The 25,554-nt window shown below is 38.9% G+C and overlaps 1 protein-coding gene across 4 annotated transcripts in view; it reads left to right on the plus strand.

The window, feature by feature from the left end:
- The window catches only part of CPED1 (cadherin like and PC-esterase domain containing 1), a 288,422-nt gene that overhangs the window by 76,225 nt on the left and 186,643 nt on the right, over window positions 1-25,554 (plus strand). For all 4 annotated transcript variants that reach the window (XM_053608585.1, XM_053608586.1, XM_053608582.1 and 1 more), the window contains one exon: window positions 2,532-2,607. In XM_053608585.1, the coding sequence (XP_053464560.1) occupies window positions 2,532-2,607 (76 nt within the window). The remainder of the gene's footprint in view (window positions 1-2,531; window positions 2,608-25,554) is intronic.

Below are 25,554 nucleotides of genomic sequence, written 5' to 3' on the forward strand. Positions count from 1 at the left end.
CTCTCATCTTTGCAGACACTGACATTTCTCCTACTCGCTGGAGACCCCTCGGCAGAGACATTCTCATGGGTGTGCTTGAGCAGCACTGGGTCTCAAGTGGCTGGAGCACCTGGGCCCTTCCCACCCTGGGTGAAGAGACTGGCTGCACCCAGCTCCTGCACTCTCCGCACTCTTCAGTCCTTGGGCCAGCTGAGGGGCTGCTTTGACCTTCTGATTCCCAATGCACATGCTGGGCTCTTTTCTGCATGACCCCTTTGTCCTGAGTGGGTCCCTCATGCCAAGAGCAGTGAGGCTTTCTGCTTGAATTTTTGAAGTGCCCATCAGCTCCTTGGCCGTTTCTGCCAAAAATTTCTTACTTTCCACCACCCTATCGTTGTTGTCCAGAGAACGGGTGTCATCATACAGGAGCTGGGGCTCAGAGTTGGACCTTGATGATAACCGGAGAACAGATCCCCTTGAGATATTTTTATCATTAACTGGATGGCGGAGGCCACATCTTGGTCCCCAGTGTCCTTCTGCCTGGTTCTCCGTCACACTGCAGATGTGTGGAGTTTGGTTTGTTGTTGTTTTTGTTTTTTTGTTTTTTCCACAGGGATCTCTCTGCTGTCTCTTTTGGACTTGGAGAAGCAGCTTCTCAGCATGTGTGGGTTTTGTCTTTCCATTCTCTCTGAAACCCATCCAGCTTATCCAGGAACTAAGTCTCTCGGTGGTACTGAACATAACCACCTTTTTTGCACCTCTTTTTAAGTTTTTGTTGGACCTCAACAAATCCTCAATGGCCACGCTGAGGTCCTCACACTGTCCAGTGAGCTGCTCCTGTCCTCAGAACTCTCTTTCTTATCTACAACCCTCACCTCAGGGTCTTACCATGACCCTGCCGCACTGCGTGCCACAGGGCCCCTGGCCTTGCTCTCCCTCCCAGGGCCTCTGTTCCTTTCTTTCCTTCAATTTGCAGTACTTATAGGACGGGGCAGCAAAACCACAGGTGCTTAAGCCTCTGCAGTGATAGCACAGTTGGTCTGACCCTGTAGAGAAGGTTAGAAATGAGCCTGAGTCTGTCTATAACCTTTCACACCACTTACCGAATGCTGGTCTCTTTCTGAATCCTATTGTTAAAGATTCTATTAGAAAGTCACCAGCAACTGAATCATTTTGCTTTATGTGGGGAAAATGGTTTCATTTTATGATATTGACTTCTGAAGCTTTTCACAGTCTAATTTAGACACTTTGTTACCTTAAAAAAAATCTCAATAAATCGTCCCTAGATAGGTTTCCCATTCTTTGACAAGTGCTCTGTGTTCTTCAGCCCTTCTTAAGAATTCTCAATTGAAGAGCTCTGGGCTTCCTTTTTTCCCTACATTTTGGGCTTAAACTTTCTAACTTTCGAATTTGAGAAATGCGGACAATGCTAAGATGAAAAGTGTTCTGCACTCACAGGCCAAAGAACGTAAGTGACTCAGACTTTGCTATCCTGGAGTCTTTTTAAAGAGTATTCAGGGATGCTGTTAGTGCAGAATCACAACAGTGGGTTTTGCTGAAGCATGGGCTTCAGCCATGCAGGAACTGGGCTGAAGTTTGCCCTTCCTGTAGCTATTATTGGGAAAAAGAAAATTTGCTGAATAAATGAATAGAGCTAATAAAATGGCAAGACTCAGAGAAGATTAAATCAATGTCCTGTTTTAGAGCATTTTAAATGAATTATGTTCACTACAACTTACTGAATTGGTAAAAATCTTAGAGCAGAAGTGGAACTTAGACACGAAAAGCACTGAATGGCTTGCTTTTCAAATGAAAAAGTTTAAATAAAGAACAAAGTGGTGTAGTCAAGGTTATGATTTTCTGAAGTTCCAGAAGTGGGCTACAACCCTTGTTTCCAAAGCTTCTCTCCAACTCCAGCTGAAGGCTTTTTATCTAGTCATCCCAGCAGGACCAAAGAGAGAGACTAAACGACTTTATTAGGTTTAAAGTGAGTTAATTTAAAAATAATCAAGAATGCCTCCGAAATGAATCTGATTTTCAAACTAATTTGATCTCCTTCTGTTGATATAAACGTGGTTTTCTCATATTTGGCATTACTTGTGGGATTTAGGGAGTGATATCTAGTTAATCAGTCTGTAAATTCACAGAAGAGGGAGATAACTGAACTTATTTTTTCTTCTTTACAATTTTCTAAATCCACGTATTTCAATTTATGGTAACAGTTATAAAGCTTTCTAAGAACAAATTTTGGTTAAAACAAAGGTTGGTGAGTAACTGGATTTTATATTTGGAAACAAGTATGCCCATGAATAGGAAGTAAAGACTATATATAATGTTTAAAACAGTCTTAACACTGAGTTACTCCTAAATATCTATGTATGTGATGCAAATCACTTAGGCTTTTTAGAACATGGGAGTTTAGTTGACTTGGAAATGTTTAATGCCATGTTTTGCAACTATCAAGTTTTTGCAACTATCTGTGGTTTTTATGTTTCCTTTGCTTTAGCATTTATGAATTCCTGACTCACTGGAATCATTTTGATTCTTTTCAGGTAAACATATTACCAGAAATACAGCATCAGCTTTGCAGAAAGGAAGGATTATGTGAAATAATTAGAAGATTTCCAGGTAATTTTTAGTTTGCGTCCTTATGTTTAAACATGTGAGATATGCAGCCTTCCTTGGCAGACACCAACTAATGAGGTCTCAAATCAGCATCTTTGGCTCCTTTGTTTATGAACTTCACTCCCACAAGACTTGCATCCACAAAATTTTGACAGTGGGAAGACCTTGACAATAAGAATTACAAGCATAACATTGATACTCATTTCGTTTTGCCTTCCAATTTGCTAGATGAATATTTCTTTTTCTTCTTTCTGTTTATCTTTAATAGTCTCTTTATATTATGGTAATTATTATAGTAGTTCTTAATTATATAAAACTAGGTTTTAAAGAATATCTTTTTTTATGATTAAGTTATTCTGATTCTAAAGGAAAGAATGTTTCTTCGTTCTAGAATCATCTCCATTGGTCTGTGTGTTTAAGATAGGATAATGAATCAATATACTCTGTGTCTTGACTACATGAGGGATTTGGGCAAAAATTATTATCCCCATTTTCTCCCTAGGTTCCCACAGTGGAAAAAACATCAGAAGGCAGACAAGCCTTCAGATGAGATTATAGCCTATGCTAAAACCCTTCAGTACAAGGGTTTCTCAAATTTAATGTATAATTGTTTATGTGCCTAGAAAGATTTTTAGTACATAATTAAAATTTAAATCTGCATAGCTTTATTTTTTTATTAATTTGTGTGCTAATGGAATCAGAAAACTGATAATATATCTTCACCTATCAGCTTTTGCACTGAATTTTCCGCTTCCACACCAAACATAAACCACAATGGCATGTCCCATTATAAAAAGTACACACTTCTACGTAATTTCTAGGAATAAAAATAACATAAAAATGAATCGGCAACTCAACTTTCCGATGTAAGATGCATGTCTAAAACAATTGCATAAATTTTATTCGTTGGTTATTACTTTATGAGACAATTATAACTGACTTCATAACCTTTATCTATGTCTTCTTTTTCTGTAAACTTTAGCTGGAAAGCTTTTTTTTAATTTTATAAAAAAGTAATTTTTTGAGAAGCAAGTAAAATGACAATATTTGTTGATATAATATTAATAAATATCCATGAATTCTTTAGTTAAGGCAATCTGAAAAAAATTATTTAATTTTGAACAGAGCCTACAGATTTTAAAATTATGGGGAGGAGATTGGTTGCTATTTACATTTCAGATGGTTGATTCGAACATTAAGTTTCTTTAGCTTTGTAGTTAGCAGAATAGTATCATAGGAGTGAAAAACCGTTTATGGTCAGAAATGGTTACTAGTTTTTAAAACATTCTCTAGATAACACTTACATAAGTTATATTGTACATTTTGCTCCCATAAAATTAAGCATTATTTTGTCTTTTGCTTCAAACATTTTTTATTCTTATCTGTAAATTTGAGACATTTGTATTCTTTTCCACACTCTGTCTAGTGTGTTAATTTCCTATTTATCTCCATGACTAACAGATAGTGTCACAGAATATGCAGTCTTTTAAATGGAATTATTTTTCCTTTCATGCTATCTTTCTCCAGCTGAGGATAATTTTCTTAGACGTTGTAGCTTTAAGGGACTATGTCTATAGCATTATTTTCTAAGTTTTATAAATAATAGCTTTTGTTGTAGACTATTGCTATAAATATACAGTATATAATGTAAACTCAATATTCATAAAACTAAAACTATTTTGTTAGCTATGAATGCTGAATGTTTAATATTGAATACAGATTAAGTAGTAACCTGTCATGGTATTATTCAAAAGACAAGATAGTAAAAAAATAAAGCATGTTGCATAGTGTTTATGACACATAATTCTCAAAAATGATAAAGGTCATTCTATATTTAAAAAATTCAGCAATAGGCCTCACAATACATGATAAATTATCACTAAGATTTTATGTTTCTGTCAAAAGGTCTAAGATTGTACCTGCCACAGTTTCATGGGTATTGATGGAAGACCTGAAATGCCTGGATCAGAGACGAATGATATTTTTATTTATAGCAATAGCAGTAAGCATACTATCATATTGTACTAGTTCACAGAACCCCAGTTCACCTAGCCACAGCTGGGCAATATTTGTATAGATAGTCAGCCTTCCATATCTCTGGGTTCTTTGTCTCTGGATTCAACCAACCATAGATAGAATGTATCAGGAAAAATAATTCCACAAAGTTCCAGAAAGCAAAACTTAAATTTGTTGCATTCTGAGTACTTCATCAAATCCACATGAAGTGACATGTAGGCATTGTATTAAGTATTATAAGTAATCTAGAGCTGATTTAAAAAATACATAAGGTTGTGTGGAAGTTATGCAAATACTATGCTGTGTTATATTAGGACTTGTGCATCCATGGATTTCAAAATTCATAGGAGGTCCTGGAACCAATTCCCTGTGGATACTTAGTGGTTCACATTTCAAGAAAGGAACCCTGAGTTTAAGAGGTTTGAATTTTTTATAATGTGTAGTGAGTATGCCTGCCCTTTGCCCCAGAGAGAGACACTATTTTTGTTCTACTGAACTAAACACAACCTTCCCATTGCTCTGCCTTTCAAGGCGACTTACTACATAAAATATCTTCGAAAAACTATTTCAGAACAAAGGTGGTCAGTACCTTTATTTGCAAAATGCGCAAAAATGTGAGATACGCAGAAAAGTGTCTATAACTGTTTTGGAGAGGAATGCCAGACAGGGTCTAGCTCTGACGCTTATGTATGATTCTGAGCAAGGTTTAAAACCCAGTTGTGCTTCAGTTTTCTTATCTCTAAAACTACAAGGTTTGGCAAGGATCAATCATGTTGTGATTTCACTCCAATGTGCCTTCTCACCATATATACTTGCTGTCCCGGGTTTTATCTTCAGAGACAGGGATGCTAAGAAGGGAGGAATGATCACACTGGCAAGTGCAGCTGGAACCCAGGCAAGTGAGGCAGGGCAGAGTTTTGGCTAGATACGGAGAAGTGAGTGGAGACCACATGAAAGGCTAACACACTCTGTTCCATTCCATAGCCAAACAGAGTGCACCTGACATTGGACTTGTGACTCACACTGAAGGGCGCCCTCCATGGAATTTTTATAGGCTAGCACCGACATTTATTTTTAGCTTGCTATTTAATTCTTTGCCTTTGAAAAAAAAAATTACAAAATTTTTAGTTGGCCCAAACTCATTGCTAATATTTGTATTGATTTTTTTTTATGATGAAAAGGATTTTTTCCCACATTTGAAATGCAAGTACAAAACAAAACATGAGAGAACTATTTTGCTTGGGCTTTGAGTTATTTTTGTTCTTTTTAGTGTAGTATCCCCATCCAAGAATTCCTGGTGAGGAGTGTGCCCAGTTTTTGGCCATAACTCATTCTTTCCAGTAGTTTTTATTTTAGCTCTGAGCACAGGCTTTTCTGCAAAGTTTGAAATATACCCAGCCTAACAGAGAACATTTTGAACATTTTAGGATCTATGTTCTGATGTTTTAAAGTAACAAGTGAGTACATAAAGAAAAAGAAAAGTAACAGATAACATTGAACACCTTGTGTTGTATCCAAGGAAGACGGAGATTTAAAAATTAAATTTGTTTACTAACAAATATAAACTATATCTTTAAAATAATGATTGAAACTAGTTTTAAACATTGACCAATAACAATTGTTATTTATCTTAGGTGGTACTGTTGGTTTTTTTTTTTGTTTTTTGGTTTTCCATGTCCAGTATTTCAAGTTTGCTTGGTTCTCTGTGTTCTAACATCCTGGAACCTCCTCTCTGTGCTTTCTGTGGGCACCATAACCCTTCTGTCCTTCCAAGAACCTCACCTTCTGTCCCAAACATGATTATATTCCTTATGCAAGACATTCTTTCCCCAAGTAAAACTCTCAGCTCTTCAGTATGACTAACTTCAGCTAGGTGATAGCAGAAAGTAAGCCAATGGAACTAATTCAGACTCAATTATAGACCCTCTTCAGCCATAAGCCTCTTAGATGTATTTGCATTTTTATACAAGAAGCTTGCAATCCCAATGAATTTCTAATTGATAGAATTTCTGGAAGTGCATTCAAATTCCCATTCAGTTGGTCAGCTAGCCATCCATTCCCAAAGTTTACTGTACCCATCCACTGTTCTCTATTCCTGCCATGTCCAGCCTACTCTAAATCAACATTCTCTCCTACTCTTCCCACTGCCTTCCTTGCCCCTGAATAATGCGGATTGTGGCCAGAGTGATCTTATGTAAATAACTTTTATAAATAACTAAAACAAGGTGAATAGAGCTGCTCTTAATAGTCTGTCTAGGGACTGGAAGGGTGCGGCCCTCGTTAAACAGCTCTCTGATACTCTGACTTGAAGCAGGGTAAGTTTTCTGCAGAGCAGGAGTCATACGCTTAAATGCTTACGGGGCCTGGCACGTGACATAATGCATTTCATAACAAATTTGGAAGCTTGAGAAGCCAGATAAACTGCAGCTTTTTGGTATTTGGCCTGTCATGAAATGTAGCAACTTTAACAAAAGCCATTTGGTCTCCAAGAAGAGAAGCATTAAAGGAACAAGAACGTATAAGGCTGTATCCGGAGGCCTCACACAGATTCATCTCTCAGCAATGTTGAGTGTTGGAAACCTCCAGAAAATGTCCTCAAGTTTCTTATCCCTGGGAAATTCAATTACCACTTTGGGTTCAGAGTGGCCTCGTCTCTCTTCTCCCACGCCCTCATTTGCTACGTTCCTTTCTCTCAGTACATGTCTGCCTTTCCCGGAGCCCTTGTTAACTCCCACTTCCATTTTCCTCCCCAAACAGAAGCCCTGCTCACCCCGGAGGACAATAAAGATGAGTTTTCTGCTAAAACCTTAATCTCTGCAGTTGGGATTATCAACGTGGCTTTCTACGCATAACATTCACCTACCAACTTGTGGGTAATATTCAATCAGAATATTACCACCTGGGTGAACTTCTTCCTCTCCACTGCAGACCTGCCATCATTCTTGTCAGTTTCGACATTCACGCCGATGCCCCTGACATGATCCTGCCCTCACAGCTTTTTGATCTCATCAATGCCCTGACCTTCCTTTCTCTTCAGTTTCCGTCTCCCACTTCTGCAGCCTGGCATAGTAACCTGCACATACAACTCCATCTCACAACCTGCACGCTAATTCCCTGCTTTATAATCAAAGCCTTTACAAGTAAGCTTCTCCTTTCCTTGACTGACGCTGAGCTTGCAAACTCAGATGGCACCTTTGTACTCCTGGTTCTGTCGCTTTTTTCAAGTTGGTCAGTTGCTATTGATTACAATCTCTTTCCCACCAAGCCTGGACTGTTTGTTTAGTCTGTCAGCTCAAGTCCAGGCACCTGCAACATTCTTCTGCACCAGTCCTTAAGGCCACCAACTGTAGACAAATCCTACATCTGACTTCTCTGCCCCCTCACAGTAAACGCGGGAGTCAATCACACAGCGAGATGCTTTCTCTCCAGAGGATGTTTCTCTCACCTGATGCAATCAATGGAAGAAAACCACACTCCTGCAGTCGTCAGCTCAGCCATGACCACCCCAGGAAAGCTGGCTAGTGGCCCCGAATCAGCCTCTCCTGATTGCTCTCTAAAATACTTAAGAAAACACATACAAAAAGAAATTTAGGAACTCCTGCTAGCGCTCACAGTGTAGAATATAGAAAATCTAGAGGAATTTTCATATACTCAAAGGCCCATGGAACTAAACTGTAGTTCTCAATGTGCTGTTTAATTTGGTATAAGTAGAGAAAACCCACACCTGCAGGGTCAGAATGTATTTCAAAAGAAAGCCAGCAGAATGTGCTGATGGTTTAGATGTAGCTTATAAATGAATGTCTCTCTCTCTGTAGACTTTTATCCAGCTATCAGATGTAATAGACAGATTAGACACTGGAAAATAGAGCATTGATTCGCCACTCAACCACAGACGTGAGAGAAGTTAAGTGGCAGGCCAAGGACACGTTCTTTCCAAATTGAGCATGTTGCTTTCAAATTGAAAAAAGAAAAAAAGAAAACATGAGAAAGAAAATAAACACCTCAAATTCACCAACTCAGAGATGGTCCCTAGGAATATTTTCTTTTTTCTTTTTTTGAGGCAGAGTCTCACTATGTTGCCCTCCGTAGAGTGCCGTGGAGTCACAGCAACCTCAAACTCTTGGGTTTAAGTGATTCTCTTGCCTCAGCCTCCCAGTAGCTGGGACTACAGGTGCCTGCCACAACACCCCGCTTTTTTTTTGTTGTTGTTGTCTTTGTTGTTCCTGGCTGGGTTCAAACCCACCAGCCCAGGTGTTTGTGGCCAGCGCCCTAACCACTGAGCTATGGGTGCCCAGCCACCTAGAAATATTTTTGTCTATGTTGTTCATGTTAAAAATTTAAATTATTGTTTTTTTCAGATATTGACTCAAGAATCTTCAGAGAGAAGTCTACCTAATTTGATGAAATAGATTTATACTTTTTTCCCTCTGTGTTTCTATCGTACCTTGTAAGCCTCAGTTGTAGCAGTGTCACAATATATCTCAGTTGTGCAGTTGACCCTTGAACTATGTAGGGATTTGAGGGAGTGCCCTCACAGGCAATAAAAAATCCAAGTATAACTTTTGACTTCCCCAAAACCTGACCCATGATGTAAACAGTTGACACATATTCCGTAAGTTTTATGTATTGTATGCTGTATTCTTATTAAGCTAGCAAAAGAAAATGTTATTAAGAAAATCATAAGAAAGAGAAAAAGCTCACTAAGTGGAAGTGGGTCGCCATGAGGGTCTCTCTCTTCACCCCCTCCACACTGAGGAAGCTGAGGGGCACAGGAAGAGGAGGGGTGTTCTTGCCGTCTCAGGGATGACGGAGGTGGAAAGGGGGAGGATTTGGAAGGGGAGGACTGAGCGGCAGGCACACTAGGTGTCACTTTTCAGACATAGATGATAATTTCTGTCTGACTTTGTTGCTTCTTCATTTCTCTAAACATTTTTATTCTTTTCAACATGGTCCCAGTCCTTCCTGCACTTGCTCTCATTACAGTGCCTGTGTTTCTTCTGTAGAAACAGTAAAAGCAGTCCTAAATAACTGAAACGCTTCTCCCGGATTGTCTGATGTCAGTCTGTTTTCCGGCCCTGGCTCTTCTACCTCTTTCCATCCTTATCTGGCACTGCTTTGAAGCACGCGCCTCCATCTGGTCATCTTCTGCTGCGTCTTCCTTGGTGGCGTCTATTAAACAGGCTAGTAGCTGCCTATGTTTTATTTTGTGACATACATTTTTCTTAATTGTTTTTCAGTGTTTGCAGGCTATGTGCTTCACCTGTGAGTTTTTTCAAATTGTTGCAAACCTCAAAAAGATATTTCAATGTATTTGTTGAAAAAATTTCACATGTAAGAGGCCCTGCATCATCCAAACCCATGTTGTTCAAGGGTCAACTGTATTTGTGTGTGTGTGCCTCCCCAAACAGACTGAGACTCCTTGAGGGGGAGGGACCTTATTTTTTTCATCTCTCGAGTTCAGTACAGGATCATAGTCCCTGACATATAATAGTCACTCTAATATTTTTGACTAGAGAGCATACTAATTGCTATGGTTTGGACCCTCTCTTGAACTCTCATGTTGAAATTTGGTGCCCAGTGTGGGAGATGGGGCCTGGTGGGAGCTGTCTGTGTCATGGGAGGCCATCTCTCATGAATGGCTGGGTCCCCACTCATCCTGTGATAATGACTTTATTAGCTCCCCTGCATGCTGGTTGTTTATAGGAGCCTGGCACCACCTCCTCCCACCCTGGCTTCTGCTGCCATGTGACATTCTTACTGCACCTTCACCTTCCACCTTGACCGGCAGCTCCCTGAAGCCCTCACCAGAAGCAGATTCTGGTGCCACACTTTGCATACAGCCCGCTGAGCCATGAGCCAAATAAACCTCTTTTCTTTATAAATTACCCAGCCTCAGGGTAATTCCTTTCCAGGACAAATGAATGTAAAATGGCTTCAGAGTTGTGGCAGGGGAAACCTGCTGATCATCAGAGGGTCTTGGCAATGGCCGGCTGACTTATCTGTTTATCTCGTATGAATTTAATAGTGAGCTGGTGCTGTGGGCAGAGAGCCGGAGCAGAAAGAGTAGAAAATACTGTCTCATTCCTCCCTGACATAATTACCCATTTAACATAATAAGATATTTGCATCTATGAAAGAACTAGAGAACTGCTATAGTATTACCCATCAATAAGGTAGAAACATTCCAATAAATGTAATGATACCATACCAACTTCTGGGTGGCGACCTCTGCAGCTGAGAGTCACACGACTTTATGCTGTCTAAAGGACAGGCTCAGCCCTTTCCACATTGTTGGTTGGTTCTCATGTATGCGGCTCAAGATGGAAGAGAAATTTTCTCAGGCAGGCTCATATTTTTGTACTGTTTCAAACCAAGACTTTAAATATTTGCTCACTGTTTCTTTCAAGAAGCAGCTAAGTGCTGACTGCCAGAGAATGGAGCAGGAAGCCAATGGTGAGAGTTTTCCCTCTTTGCTTACCCAGTGATGCTTTAGTACTTATAGATTAGCTCTGTGGCCAGTTTCTTCATCTTAATGGTTCTGCATTCAGGGTGGATGACATAAATCTGTTTCTTGCTGACTGTTGTGCGTTAGCTATTTTCCTCCATGGATCTTGTTAAAAAAAAAAAAAAAAGTGAAGGTGTATGAGATATGGCCAGAAAACCTAAATCAGAAAGAAAGAGCATTGATTTCGATTACAGTAGATGTTGGGTAGATTTCTCTTTTTCTTTTTAAAGCTCTAGACCTTAAAAAAACAGAAAGGAAAATACTGAGGCATCCCATCTAACCCAGAAAGAAATGGGATAGTTTTAGGTGATAAAGGGTAGGATCTTCCCCCTGAGCCCTTTCTTCTCCCTTTTCTCCTTCCAACTGCTGGTCCCAGAGAAGCCTTTCTGATGCGTCTCTGACACACAAGAAGCTAGGTGAAGTTCAGCCTGAAAGCCATCATTCTAGGTAAGGAACTCTAGACTACAGACGACTAACAGCAGTAGTCAGTGGGCGTGGAAAATACACCCTCACCCCCTTTTTGTCATTTCCTGTATTTATAAAAAAGTAAAAGTTAGTAGAAATGTTCTTTTGTCTTCTTTTATCCTCACATGAAATTAATGAAAATAGAAATCAAATTTAAAAATGATCAAACAGACATTTTTTATTCCTTTTATCTTTCCTTTTCAGCATGCCTTTATTAAGCCAATAAGACACATTTGGTATGAAAAGAATAGAAAATACAGAGAAGCAGAAAGAAAAGGATTTTAATTTAGTGAAATTATAGAACTTTATCTTTCCTATTCACGTGTAATTGAAACATATTAGAATGGTATAAAATTCAAATGTGAGCAAGTTACGGGCACATTTGTCAGTGAATAACTATGAAGACATCGAAAGAGATGTACATTTTACTGTTAGGGAAAAATGTTCAAACTATATAATTGACTTAAAAATAAAGAAAGGGAGATAATCCCCCAAATGTGTATATCATATATATATTCATATATTGTTTTACATATTTTGCCTATGTGTATAATGTGTATCAATAGGTTTTTATTTATTTATTTATAAATTTATGTATTGAGTGAGACAGAATCTCACTTTGTCACCCTTGGTAAAGTGTTGTGGTGTCATAGTTCACAGCAACCTCAAACTCTTGGGCTCAAGTGATCCTCTTTCCTCAGCCTCCCAAGTAGCTGGGACTATAAGTACCTGCCACAAAGCCTGGCTACTTTTAGAGACAGATCTTGAAACTCCTGAGCTCGGACAATCCACCCACCTTGGCCTCGCAGAGTGCTAGGATTACAGGCATGAGGTACCACCCAGTCAATAGGTGTTGTTTTAAAATACATATTTGTACATACCTATATATGGATATATATTAATATTTTTCAAAAGTGTTGTAAATATGTACTTATCCTTTGCATTTGTTTATGGTGTTTCTAAGCTCACATAGATTTTTGTTTTATGATGTTTCTAAGCTTACATGGCAAGTTATCAAGTTATCATTTTTATTTGCTTTTGCACCTTAACTTCATGCTTAGGATAGCCTCAAAATGTATGTATAGGTGTATGATCTTAGGAAATTCACCTCACTTTTCTACAATTGAATAAAATTAGAATAATAATAGTATCTTTCTCAGGGAGCATTGTGAGGACTAAATGAATTAATTAGAGTAGGGCTTAGTACATAAGAATCATGTAATCAATGTTAGCTTTCCCTATTCTGTGGGAGCATGCCATATACTAAGTTATGTTTTAGGAAGATTGGATGTTATAAGGCAGAATGAATATGGGAGGAGAGTAAGAGAGAGGGAAGCCCCTGCTCAGTTATTTTTTTTATCTTTGTACTTTTTTTTCCTTTTTAGTAATGCTTAGTGATTTTTTTTTTTTACTTCTTAGTTGATCATTGCATTTGTAAGCAAGTTCTGGGTTTGAAATTAGGATAATCGAAAATAAATGGCTCTTCAGTGATTGACGTACTAGTTGAAACTCTGGTCACTTTATGTCTTAACTAATCTCTGCTTTCTCTCTCTCCCTCTCTCTCCCTCTTCTCCCATATGCATTCTGCCTTACAACTTCCAATTCAGTCTTCCTAAAACGCAACTAGTAGTACATGCCACACTCCTACAGGAATTTTTAGTGACTTTGAAAGAATAGGAAAAGCTAGCATTTATCATGTGATTCCTATATACTAAGCCCTACTCTGATTAATTCCTTTAGTCCTCGCAATGTTCCCTGGAGAAAGATGTCATTATTATTCAGATTTTATTCAATTGTAGAAAAGCAGGTGAATTTCCTAAGATCCTACAGCTAACAAATGGTATCAGTAACTGGGCAGCATGAGTCTGGAGCCTACGTCTGAGCCACTTCATGCTGCCCACTCCTCAGGGGGATGTTCAGGGCTCCTTGCAGCCTTAGACCGCCTGCACCTTTCCCTGGTCTCCCATTCCTCCACCCCACGGACTTCACTCTCTGCTCACGCTAAGCTCTTCCCTTTACTATTCCTTCAAAAAGTACACTGTCTTAATCTGTTACTCTGTTTGGGTACTCTAGCAAAATGCTACAGACTGGATAGTTTATAAACAACTTCTTCTCACAGGTCTAGAGGCAGGAGAGTCTGGAATCCAGTCGCCATCAGAGGTGAGGTTTGGCGAGGGCCTGTTTCCTGCTCATAGGTGCCACCTTCTGTCCGAGTCTTCCCCTGGTGGAGGGGATGAGCTAGCTCTCTGGGTCTGTTACCTACCAGCACTAGTTCCAACCATGAGGCCTCCAACCCCACGGTCCACCCACTGAGTGATACCATTTTCTAATACCATTATCTTAGGGTTGGAATTTCAGCCTATGAATCTGTGGGAGACCATAGCTCATGCTTCAGTGCTTTCCCCTCTTCCCGCCTTCCTGCCTGTCATTACTTTCTCCTTAGGATGACTTCCTCTCTTTCTGTGTGTCTGTTCTTTCTGGATCACTCCAACTAAATGCGATTTCTCTTTTTCTCCACATTCCCCACACTTACTTTCACTAACACTCGTTTGTGCTTTGTCATTTAATATGTAATTTGGTCTGTTACTGTTTCATATAAAGGCTTCTTATTTCCACCTATATTATAAATTTCCTGATAGGTAAATGTTTTGTTTCTACCTCAACGGAAAGAGAGCCATGAACATAATAGGTGTATGAATGGGAACTCTTTCATTTGTAAGTACAAGACCCAATTCAAATTATACAAGCAAAAAGGAATTTATTGAGTTGGTTGACTAGTAAATGCCAGGGGGTCTGCCTTTAAACCCGGCTGGTTTCAGAGAACAAGTCACGAGATCTCTGTCTCTGTCTCTCTCTGTTGGTTGGGATCCTTCCCCTGTGTTGGCCTCACTCTCTTTCTGTAAATAGGCTTTCTGCACATGGCTGAGAAGATGGCTGCCGGCTACTCTCAGTTCAGAAACATAGCCACTTCTTTTCTACCTTCAAATTGAGAGACAACATGGGTCACCAGCCACTTTGGATAGCACTGTGATCAGGAGAATGGCTCTAGTGGGCAGTCGAGCTTTGGCTACTCCAGCGCCAGTGTATTAGTCTGCTAGGGCTGCTATAACAAAGCACCCCATATTGGGTGGCTGAAACAACAGACATTTGTTTCTCACAATTCTGGAGGCTGGATGCCCAGATTAAGGGGTCAGCAGGGTTGGTTTCTCCCAAGGCCTCTCTCCTTGACTTACAGATGACTACCTTGCAGATGACTCTGCATGTCTGTCCTAATCGCTCCTTATGACAATATCAGCCATGTTTGATTAGTGCCCGCCCTACTGACTTCATTTTACCTTACTGCTTTAAAGATCCTATCAATCGTATTTCCAGATACTTGGCATTAAGATTTCAATATATGAAATGATGATGCAATTCATCCCACAACAGCCAGAGATGAGATCGGTGGAAGAGGTAGGGAACTGTGATTAACGTTTCTACCAGAGCCACGTGGAAAGGGGGAATAGAGCACCAAAGAAGAAAGAATTACTGGACATACAAAAATAGCTATTATTCCAGGTTTGGAATTCTTTAGGCAGAACTATCCCCTTCAAAATTATTTTGAAGCCAGAGAATATAATCAGTCCTTCAACTTAGCACCAAGAGTTCTGATACTGCTGTTTGGCTAGCCAAGTGTCCTTCTGCTGGTCTACCTGTAGATTTGCCTTTCTGCAAGCGCCTGATATTTTTTTCTTATCTTGAAACAGCTAGACCAATCTCACTGAACCAAAGGTGTCTCTTGTGCCTATGCATACTTTCTGTTGTGACAGCTTAAAAGGGACAGCATGCAGCATGTCCATCTTTCAGAACACAGTTGGCTACTCATGGCCTTCTCAGAGTTGTGCTGAAGTGTGACTAGCTAAGAAAGCTGGGTAACCCCTCTATTCCCTGGTAGGGTAAATTTCACCTCACGCTGTCATGTAGGGATATGTATTTCACTTGGAGAGTTTGACATCCTATAGCAAGTACGGCAAGACACTGGAGGCAGCATTGCAGAGTACACTTACAATGTGTAGGATTCTGATAATAGCAATTAATTCTGATTTTTAGCAGACCAAAAAGGAAGAAGTAAAGGAGTGAAATTCACTTTTGTGGTGCAAATCTCTCCATCAGCGCCCTGTTTACTTATGTAGATGACAAACATAGGTAAGTGGCATGCTAAAACAGCTTGCTGAAACATGAAGAACTTCAAGCTACTGAAACCAATTTTGTTTGCATTCCACAATGAATACATAGGAAACTATATTTGTTCCTCTTAGATTTGGCTATCCTGTTCACCCAGCCTCAATCTACTAATCTATAGTTTGTTCTTAGTTATATGTAGAAACATTCCATGGTTCAGTATGTAGTTTGCTAAAATATACTCTGTTTATATTTGTTAGGAATATGTATATGAAAATATTATATACATACATAATATGAAAATATACATATTCCTAACAAATGTACAATTCAAGCAGAGATGGTGATATTTTCCTCATATAAATTCTTCCCGAGCACCTATGTTTGCAATAGCAATCTCAAGAGTTAATCTGAAATATTGATAAGATACCCCCAAACTATCACTTGCTTCAAACTAGATGAGAAAGTTTTTATAGCACTGGTCAAGCTATTTATTTTTGAGCTATCAAGGACTATACTTGGGGATTATAAGAGCTGGGGGCAAAACAGATTCCAGGATTTAGAAAAAAAATAATTCATCCTGACATTTACATACTTGCTTTGTTAGTAAACCCAGTAAGTGAAAGAGAACTATACTGTACTATGATTTTGATTGTTCATTTATGCATTTTTAAAAAATCTATTCATTTCACATACACATGAACAGACACATACATACACAAAGAGATTGAGAGGGAGAGGGTGGGGGGAGAAAGAGAGAGTTTTGTGTTGGGGGCTTAGGTGCTAAACTTCAAGACAATCACTGTTCCAGTCTCTTTCAGGTGGTAGAGATATATTGAGCAACAAAATTACAGTGTTATAAAAGAAAAATTGTGTTAGTAGGTTTGCCATGATCAAGGCTGTTTTCATTCATTTTCACAAGAAGTGCAGGTCTATGCAGTGATCTTCGATTTGCAATGTATCCTCAACATTAGAAAACAAAAGCCCCCTGAAGTGATGTGCTAGCTGAAATGCAGGTACACAGCTCCTTAAATTACATGTCATGTAACACATCATTCATAGGAAGATGCTTGCTATGACAAGTCTCTTGGACTTCTTATTTTAACTACAATAATTAATAATACAGTTGATTAGGACAAGTAATTTCATTTCATCTCTTCCAATCTGACACATCCTATGGAAAAACATATTGTTACAGGCCCAAAATAAGAGTTGCTGCCAACTGTAAACTATTAAGTGAAATACAAACATCTCCCCAAATGGAATCTTAGATCCTTCATTTGCAGTTGAAGTTGTGATTAGAAAGGAGACATATCTTGGCAGAAGTATAATTAGCTGAATGAATGGAGTAGCTGTAGGGGCTGTTTTACTCTTTGATGGGTTGGGTGTGCTCCAGTCTGCGAGAGAAGTATGAGCTCTATTATATAGTAAACCTCATTCAAATCCTGTGATTCATGGCATCAATAACTTTGGAGACCATTTTCTTTAAACTTCTCCTAGCACCATCTAACGGTGAAATACAGAACTTTCTCGTCTGAGTCATTTTAATGCACAGCATCACAGAGACAGAGCAGCTGTACCTGCCCAGTGTTGATAGTCATTTCACAAGCAGATGGGCCGCATTTGAGAGGGTCAGCTTACGCCAAAGAGGACAAAGCAGGCAATTTGTCTACATTAACTGAGAGGACCCCTCCTTGGCCCGTTTTGCCTCACCTATTTCTGAGCATCTGTGAGGATATGTGTCCTCTAACCAAGAGGAAATAATTTACAGTGAAGGCAGAAATCAGGAATCCCGTGGCCCAGGGATGAGGAGACCCTGTCTGAGCTTTGCTCAGGTGCTGAGTATAGTTATGTGGCTCTGGGGGAAGCGCTTAGTTCATTTGTGCTTGTTTTCTAGCCTTGTACAATGGGAGCAATTATGCTGACCATTCTGTCCTCATAGACTTGTCATGAAAATGTTTTATAAAAGAATATGTATTCTAAATCTATAAAATTAATATAGAAGGGATTAGTCTACATAACTCTGGATGTCCACAAGTTGATTTGCGGGGGAAAATTGAGTGGAGTTTTCAGTTTTTCACGTTGACATAAAACTGTCACGACGATATAGATTGTGATGTTTAGAGGCGCTCTGACTGGGAAAGAAATTGGCAAGTCTAAGTGTGACTGAAAGCCAGAGGTTGAGGATGGTACCCAACAGAATTAGCATTAGTCTGGGGCTTGTTTTTGTAGATAATTACAGTGGGACTTTATGATTTATGCCACAGGATTATTTTATATATTACCCTAAAATATTAACAGGACTTTTACTTATCATATATCAGACACTGTGTCAAGCATTTCATTCTTTTGACCCTCTTTTACCACCTATGGGGCAGATACATTCATAACCTTCTAAGATGAATGAATGGAGGCTCAGAGAATCTCTAGGATGCACAGCTCTAAAGCAGCAGATCTATATCTAAAGCACTACATATAATTCTAGGAATTTAAACCACTATACTATATTTTAAACTGGTCTTATAATGGAAAATTATAAGAAAATAAGAAATGAGTGTTTAAAAAAAAAAACCATTGCACCTGGGCTGAGTAATAGACTGAATTTGCTTACTCTTTCTATATTATTTATTATTATTATTTCAACTAAAATAATTCTTTAAATTTGTATTTATCTTCATTTTTAGGCATAAGCAGAAATTAGTTGAAATTGCTGCAGGCAGAAGGATGTTTGCCTGTTTTAGTCTTGTTTTTTTTTTTTTTTTTAGTGTTTTGATAGGGCAATCCACATGAGATGGGAATTGCCAGCCCTGGGAGAGTCAGAAGCTCCAGCCCGCAGCTCTCACTGGCAATCCTTGAGGGTCCTTATCCTTCTGTTACCCTTTTCTGATGTGGCTACTCCTGACTCGGCTTCTCAAGCATCTAAAACCTTTCTAGGAAGCATAGAAAACTTACCAATGCAAACCTCATATTGCAGTCATACGCCTGGATTAGGCATGAGTCACATGTGGGTATAGCTACCAGCCTTCGTGTATAGACCCCTTCAGTGATAGTGACCCCACTGTGGGCCACTTGGAAGAGCTTACAATTAGTTGTCCTGGCTTTTTGAAGCTGCTCTTACAGCTTTCATAGGAGAGTTTGACATTCTTTAAATTTCACTGGTTGTGCTGCCAAACTGGTTTGTAAAGGTCCAATCTGGAAATGTGAATTAATGAAGGCAAGTAGAGCCAAATCATGTTCTACGGGAAGTATATGATTTCAGTGGAATTAATAGCTCTTGAAAATAGTTTTCAAAATGAGTACTTGCTTTGACCTGATTACACAGCTGTTGGAGGCTACTGGGAAAGGACAGACAGGGCCGGGTTGTGTGTGTATAAATCCCATGTTCATAAATCACTTAAGAGCCCAGCATCCTGGGGCAAGTTTCTTACCTTCTCTGTGCTTCAGTTTTCTGCCTATAACATAGGAATGATCAGAACTCCTTCCTCTAGGATTGTGAAGAGGATAGAATCAATTAATACATTTCAAAAGCTTATAATAAGGCATAGAGTGAGCACCTTATAAATGTTAAAAACTATGGCTATTCTTTCAATGAGTATCTGTATATATTAGTTAATAATTAGTAGCTACTACTTTAACCTAAATGAAGAGATACATGTTTTTCAGAAATTACCAACTTAGAAATAGAATTGGATCCTGAAGTTATCACAAAAAAACTCTGCTTACGCTTGCTATCCTCAGGCACCTTCACTGGAAAATCCTGCTGCTAATGATTTCCCAGTCATCTTCAAGCAACCTTACCATGCCTACCAGACCCCACATTCTCTTTTAATAGTTGCTTGATCTGGAGTAAAATATCTGTAACTCATCTAACTCACCTAATTTCCACAAAATAGTATGATACCCCAACTATGATATAAGGACAAAAAAAGAGGAAAGGGATTTATAACCACATATATTGCATTATGTAAATGCGTGATGTAAATGTTCATGGATGATGATGCCAGAGGGCATGAGGAACTAGTCAAAAGCTTCCACTGGTCTTTAGACTCACCATGAATGTGAGAGCTATAAATTCAGATTGGTGCTGGCTTATTGCGGGGGAATACTAAGATTCCATAGGTCCCATTGCTATTGGTTAGGTGTCTTTCCAAAATGGTGACCAACTCTTGAAGAAATCACAAATAAAATAAAGGGTTCTCTTGCTTGGCCATGGAATTGCATGCCTATGAAATTCAACTTAATATATAAACTGAGTAAAATACTTGGAGTTTATTAAAATACTGTGGTGCTTTTCATCCGCATCGGTATCCAGTGAGACATTCAAAAGTGATGTGGCACAAGAGACAATCTGTTGTCGTGCCCTGGGTGATAGTCTGCATACTAACAGCTTCTGTGGTGTACACACTGGCCAGTGAGAATGATGCCTCGCATTTAAACAGATGCTATGCTCTAAGTCTTACCAGTGCCTTCCAAAGAAAGATCCTAAACAAAGCATAAATTTAACATTTATGTCTCTCATCTATTAAATTTCAGTAGCAGTGTTAGTCATTGTGATGCCCCAAATGCACCCTCTGTCTTAGAGAACATATCCTATGTGCTCGTGAACACAACCCTCTCATATGTAGGACCTCCATTCTCCATCTGCTCATGACCCCTGTGGTCAGATGCTGGATCCCAGTGGTCATGGTGGCAAAGGCCTTTGCCACGGGAGTTCCATGTGGGGGAGACATGGGCTATGCCTGCCTATGTCTGTGCTAAAATGCCATGCCCAGTGTCAGGGTACTGAAGTTCTTGATGCACCTTTTTCTGGTGCACTGATGCACCTGTTTCTCCCCTGCTGATTCAGAAACTGTTGATGCCACATCCCGTGGTACTGGTCACTGTCTGGCCAGGGCTTGGAAATCCCATTGTGTTTTCTGAAGCCTGAGTAAGTCAAAATTAAATTGGTTTCTTCACTTCAGTAAGCAAAATCCTTCTTTATTTTACTAATTTTTCTGTTGCATATAATATTACACTCCCAATCTCTTACAGATAATTTGGAAAAAAAAAAAAAAAACTCTTTAGTATTGTTTTAGTTTTTGTTCTGAAATCTGGAGTGGAAATTGGAATGGAATATAAGAACGCCATGCTAAAAGCTGCCTTCACCTTTCATGTTATCTGTTATCTTTAGACTCCTCCTGCCATCCACCTCTTTTTTTCTTTAGGATAATTTCCCTGCCATTAGGTGTCACTCACAGTTCTGCCAGTCAAGGCCAGGCATAGTGGACTCCCTGTTGAATGTGGAATAGTTTTATATGAACTCTCCACTACACTGATACATACTAAGCAGATAACATTTGGTCATCTCCCATTGACCACAGAGTTTAAAAGAACATGAAAAACTGGTGTCTTTGCTCACATTTCCTATTTGGGGGTGGGGGTGTGATATGTGTGTTACATCCCTGAGTTCTAACAATGTCACCACTGGACCTGAATTATTTCTCTTGAAGAAAGTTTGGGTGCAAAGATGTATTTATCCTTCAAATATAAAGTCATAACAGTGTATAGCCTTGTGTTCCAAATATTACAGAAGCAGAAAGGTTTACTTTGAATCTAAATACAGAGTTAAGGAAATGAGAGAGATGACGTGGTTGAGTAAACTGCGTAGGCCTAGTTTATCTTCCTCAGCGTGGTATTTTGTAATGTTTCTGTTGCTAGATTCCTTCTCAGTCCTGTGTAGGTCAGTTAAAAGCCAATTTTAGAACAGTTTTGTGTCATTTAGGGGAAAGAACTTTAAACTACATTCATAGCAGCCTATAAAAAGCAAAGATACCGCCCACAAAAAGATATTTAAAATTTTCTAATTACATGTTTTATTGGTACATCTACAAATACGTTGTGCCAAGAGCAAAATGAGAAATGTGCTAGGTGTGCTCTGAGTTCAAAATTAAGAGAACTTTACCCACTGGAGTAGTTTTAATAAGATATTTGTTGTTCACTAGCTATGAAAACAACATAAAGCCATTTGTCATTGAGAACCCTATGTTATATAGAATATACCTCTTGGGGGGGAAAACAACACAGGACAGGACAGGAAAAGAAAGGAAAAGGGAAAGGAAAGGAGAAGGAAAGGCGAGATAAAGAAAGGAAAGGGAAAAGAAAGGCAAGGCAGGAAAAAACAAAAGAAAGGAGGAAGGGAGGGAGGGAGGGAGGGAAGGAGGGAGGGAGGGAGGGAGGGAGGGAGGGAGGGAGGGAGGAAGGAAGGAAGGAAGGAAGGAAGGAAGGAAGGAAGGAAGGAAGGAAGGCAGGCCTAAACTTTGAGTCTTATGTTGATTTTTAATATTTCTAGTCAGGAACATGTGCCCTAATGTCAACTCAAGTTCCTGGGTCTAATAAATACTGTAATTTTTAAAAGTGATTTGGGAGAGGAAAGCCAGAATTAGGGGAAAGAAGAAAATGCTGAGCAAGGAGTACCATTCTTAGATGGATCAGCAGTAACTGCAAACTGGAAACTAGGTGGATAGTTTTGAAGTACAGTGTGGAAAACCTGAATTGCAAATCATTTGGTGGATAACGGTGGCCATGAACTCCTGCCACTTTTCACTCTAAATCCATGAAATTGAATGAACACTCTTTTCACCCCCTCTTCTAGTAGACGCATCATGTACTTTTTCTCTAAATTTAATTTTGCTCTGCTACCAGTGACCCCTCTTCACTACTACCCCAACAGCCAGTCCGGGGGGGAATGACTCAGCTATAGTGGGTGGGGTCAGGCAAAGGATGTAGGCAAAAATGACCCCAGCTTAGAAAGCTGAGCATTATGTTGCATTAAGTGAATCCATAAGTAAACAAATTGCCTGCTCCCCACCAAAACAATGGCTCCAATTCCACTACTGAAGAGTAATTTAAATTTTAAAATATTTTTTGAGGGGATGTGTTTCAGACAAAATGGCAGGAAAGGGAGAATTATCCTTCCTCAACACATGATATAATTTCTGACAAAGTGTGAATCAATTTATTATAAATTAATAAATTGACTTTTTTTTTTGTTTTTTTTTTTTTTCAGTTTTTGGCCAGGGCTGGGTCTGAACCCGCTACCTCCAGCATATGGGGCTGGTGCCCTACTCCTTTGAGCCACAGGTGCTGCCCTCAATTGACTTATTTTTTTTTTTCCATTACTCTAAGCAACATAACAAATACCTGGTTCCCAAGTAAGCATGTATCCTTCTTTCTTCTTAGAGCAGCAGTTCTCAACCTGTGGGTCGTGACTCACAAGAACTGTATTAAAGGGCCGCAGCATTAGGAAGGTTGAGAATCACTGTCCTAGAGGAAAAAGGGTGAGAGGGAAACTTGACATTTTCTCAACTGTTACTCCACTAATTTTCCCCTTTTGATTTAAATTTATCTTGAATTCTTTTTACTAATTACAATCCAATCTTTTAAATTCAGCTTCAATTGACTTGGTCTATACAGCCAAAATATAACAAAGAGTGTGAGTGATTATCTCATGACTTGGAAACCCTACATGATGCCAGAGTTCACAAGATGTTTAAAGCAATGACTAATATCCCTAATTTATTGAAAATGACTGAGACATTGTTGGATGCAAAATTTTTTTTTCATATAACAAAATTGAGTAACAAAGTTATATACTCTAAGATATTTAGTGTACAGTAGAACCTCCATAGTGGACCACCCCCCTACATTGACTACTTCTTTGAGGTGACCTAATTTTCATAGACAGGACATGAACTGCATGTGTGAATCAGTATAAAAGAACTAGCTCCTTATGTTGACCACCTCTGTATGCTGACCAGTTGTTAAAGTCCCTTGGATGGTCAATTTGCAGAGGTTTGATTATATTTGGTGGAAAATAGAAGATATAAGTGTCTTCTTATTCCATCCACCTCTTCTAAGGTATTAGTAACAGTTTAGAATGGGAAGTTCAAGTCCATGCTTAGTGTCCAGGGCCATGTAGATAAGTGGTGTCAATTCAGACAATGTGCTAATGTCAATACTCTAAAGCATAGGTTAGATCTCCAGAGAATAATTCATAAATAGGTATTTTTTATATATGCTAAAAGCATGCGTACATATCTTATAGTATAAAAAATGAGAGTTGCCTGTGGAAAATTTGGAGACTATCCTTAAAGAAATAGTCATTTGAATGCAAATGTCCTGGCATAAATTGTACCTAGAGGGCAGTGCCTGTGGCTCAAAGGAGTAGGGAGCCGACCCCATATGCCAAAAGTGGCAGGAAAAACCCAGTCCTGGCCAGAAACTGCAAAAAAAAAAATTGTATCTAGAAAAGAAATAGGTTCAGTTCAGAGGTTAAAATATAGACTAAAAAAAAGAAAAAAAAATTTAAAAATTTAATCATCTAATTGACATCTTTGAAAACTAGCAATTTTTAACATGTCAGGTACAGTCAGGTACAGTATGAAGTCCTCTCCCCCTTTGGCTCAATTAATTGGTTAATTTTTTAGTCATATACAAGATACAGAATAGGTAAGGTATAGTTGGCTAATGATTGGTGTAACCAGCTAAGGTTGAAAGGTGAGACACTGTTTTGGAAACTCTGGTCAGGTTCTGCCTGGCTCCTGAATCATGTGGATGTATCCTCAGCTACTAGGAGTGGGCCCTTGTGTTACCACTCTGCTCAGCTGACATGTGGCTCCCATAGGCTCCAATCCTATTACAGGGAAGTTGGAGGGAAAGAACTGGAGGACAAAATGGTTCAGTAAGAACATATGAGTCTCCTAACCAAAAGTCTTTTTTTTTTTTTTTTAAGAGACAGAGTCACCTTCAGTAGAGTGCTCAGTGTCACAGCTCACAGCAACCTCCAGCTCTTGGGCTTAGGCCATTCTCTTGCCTCAGCCTCCTGAGTAGCTGGGACTATAGGCGGCAGCCACAATGCCCGGCTATTTTTTGTTGCAGTTTGGCCAGGGCCACGGTTGAATCCACCACCCTCAGTATATGGTTGGCGCCCTACTCACTAAGCCACAGGTGCCGCCCCCCAACAGTCTTTTCTAACGTATTTCCACATTCCTGACCTATTTCTGGTATTAGTGGCTCTAACTCTGAGTAGATTTCACTTTGGTAATTGGCTCTTGCCTGTCTGCATGTTCTAGGTTCTTACCTTACTGCAGAAATCAGTATTAACAAAAATTCTGATATTTTAAATATGTTCTTGGTACACATATAATACATTTATTTGTAAGTAATATAGTAGAGGAGAAAACTGAAGGAAGTAATACTGTGTACATTTTTTTTTTAAATACAAGGTAAAAAATAAAGGTAAAATTGACCTGTGAAATTGCTATTAAGGAAGAGCTATGTTAAGTCATGGTTTCATTTAAATTGGGCAATGACCCCTAGTGTTTGTGTCTTATATTTAAATTAGGATTGACTTCAATATACTTAAAAGAAATTGGAATCACTGTTACAGAGTTCTAGTAAGTCATTAATTATTCTGATGTAAACTGCATTGATAATATTTTATAATTTACTCCAGAAAATGTTCCTGAAAGAAGATTTAATATTAATGAAGTGATTAACTTATTTCCACAATAGTGGGCTTAGGCAGCCGTTCTATTATCATATTTATTTCACCCCATGCATTAATACTCGTTGGAGGTTGTGTTTTAAATTATTATTAATTACACTCATTAATTTATAACAAATTATTCATCTTTGATCTTGCTGAAATAGTCAAGCATTTTTTCCTTTTTTTTTTTTTTTAATTCCTTTCTCCTGGAAAATTGATGCAGAAAAACATCAAAAGAAAATTAAGCTGCCATAAAGTAATAAAACAATCTTCCATG

Source organism: Nycticebus coucang, chromosome 11 (assembly GCF_027406575.1).
Source record: "Nycticebus coucang isolate mNycCou1 chromosome 11, mNycCou1.pri, whole genome shotgun sequence".
Taxonomy (NCBI): Eukaryota; Metazoa; Chordata; class Mammalia; order Primates; family Lorisidae; genus Nycticebus; species Nycticebus coucang.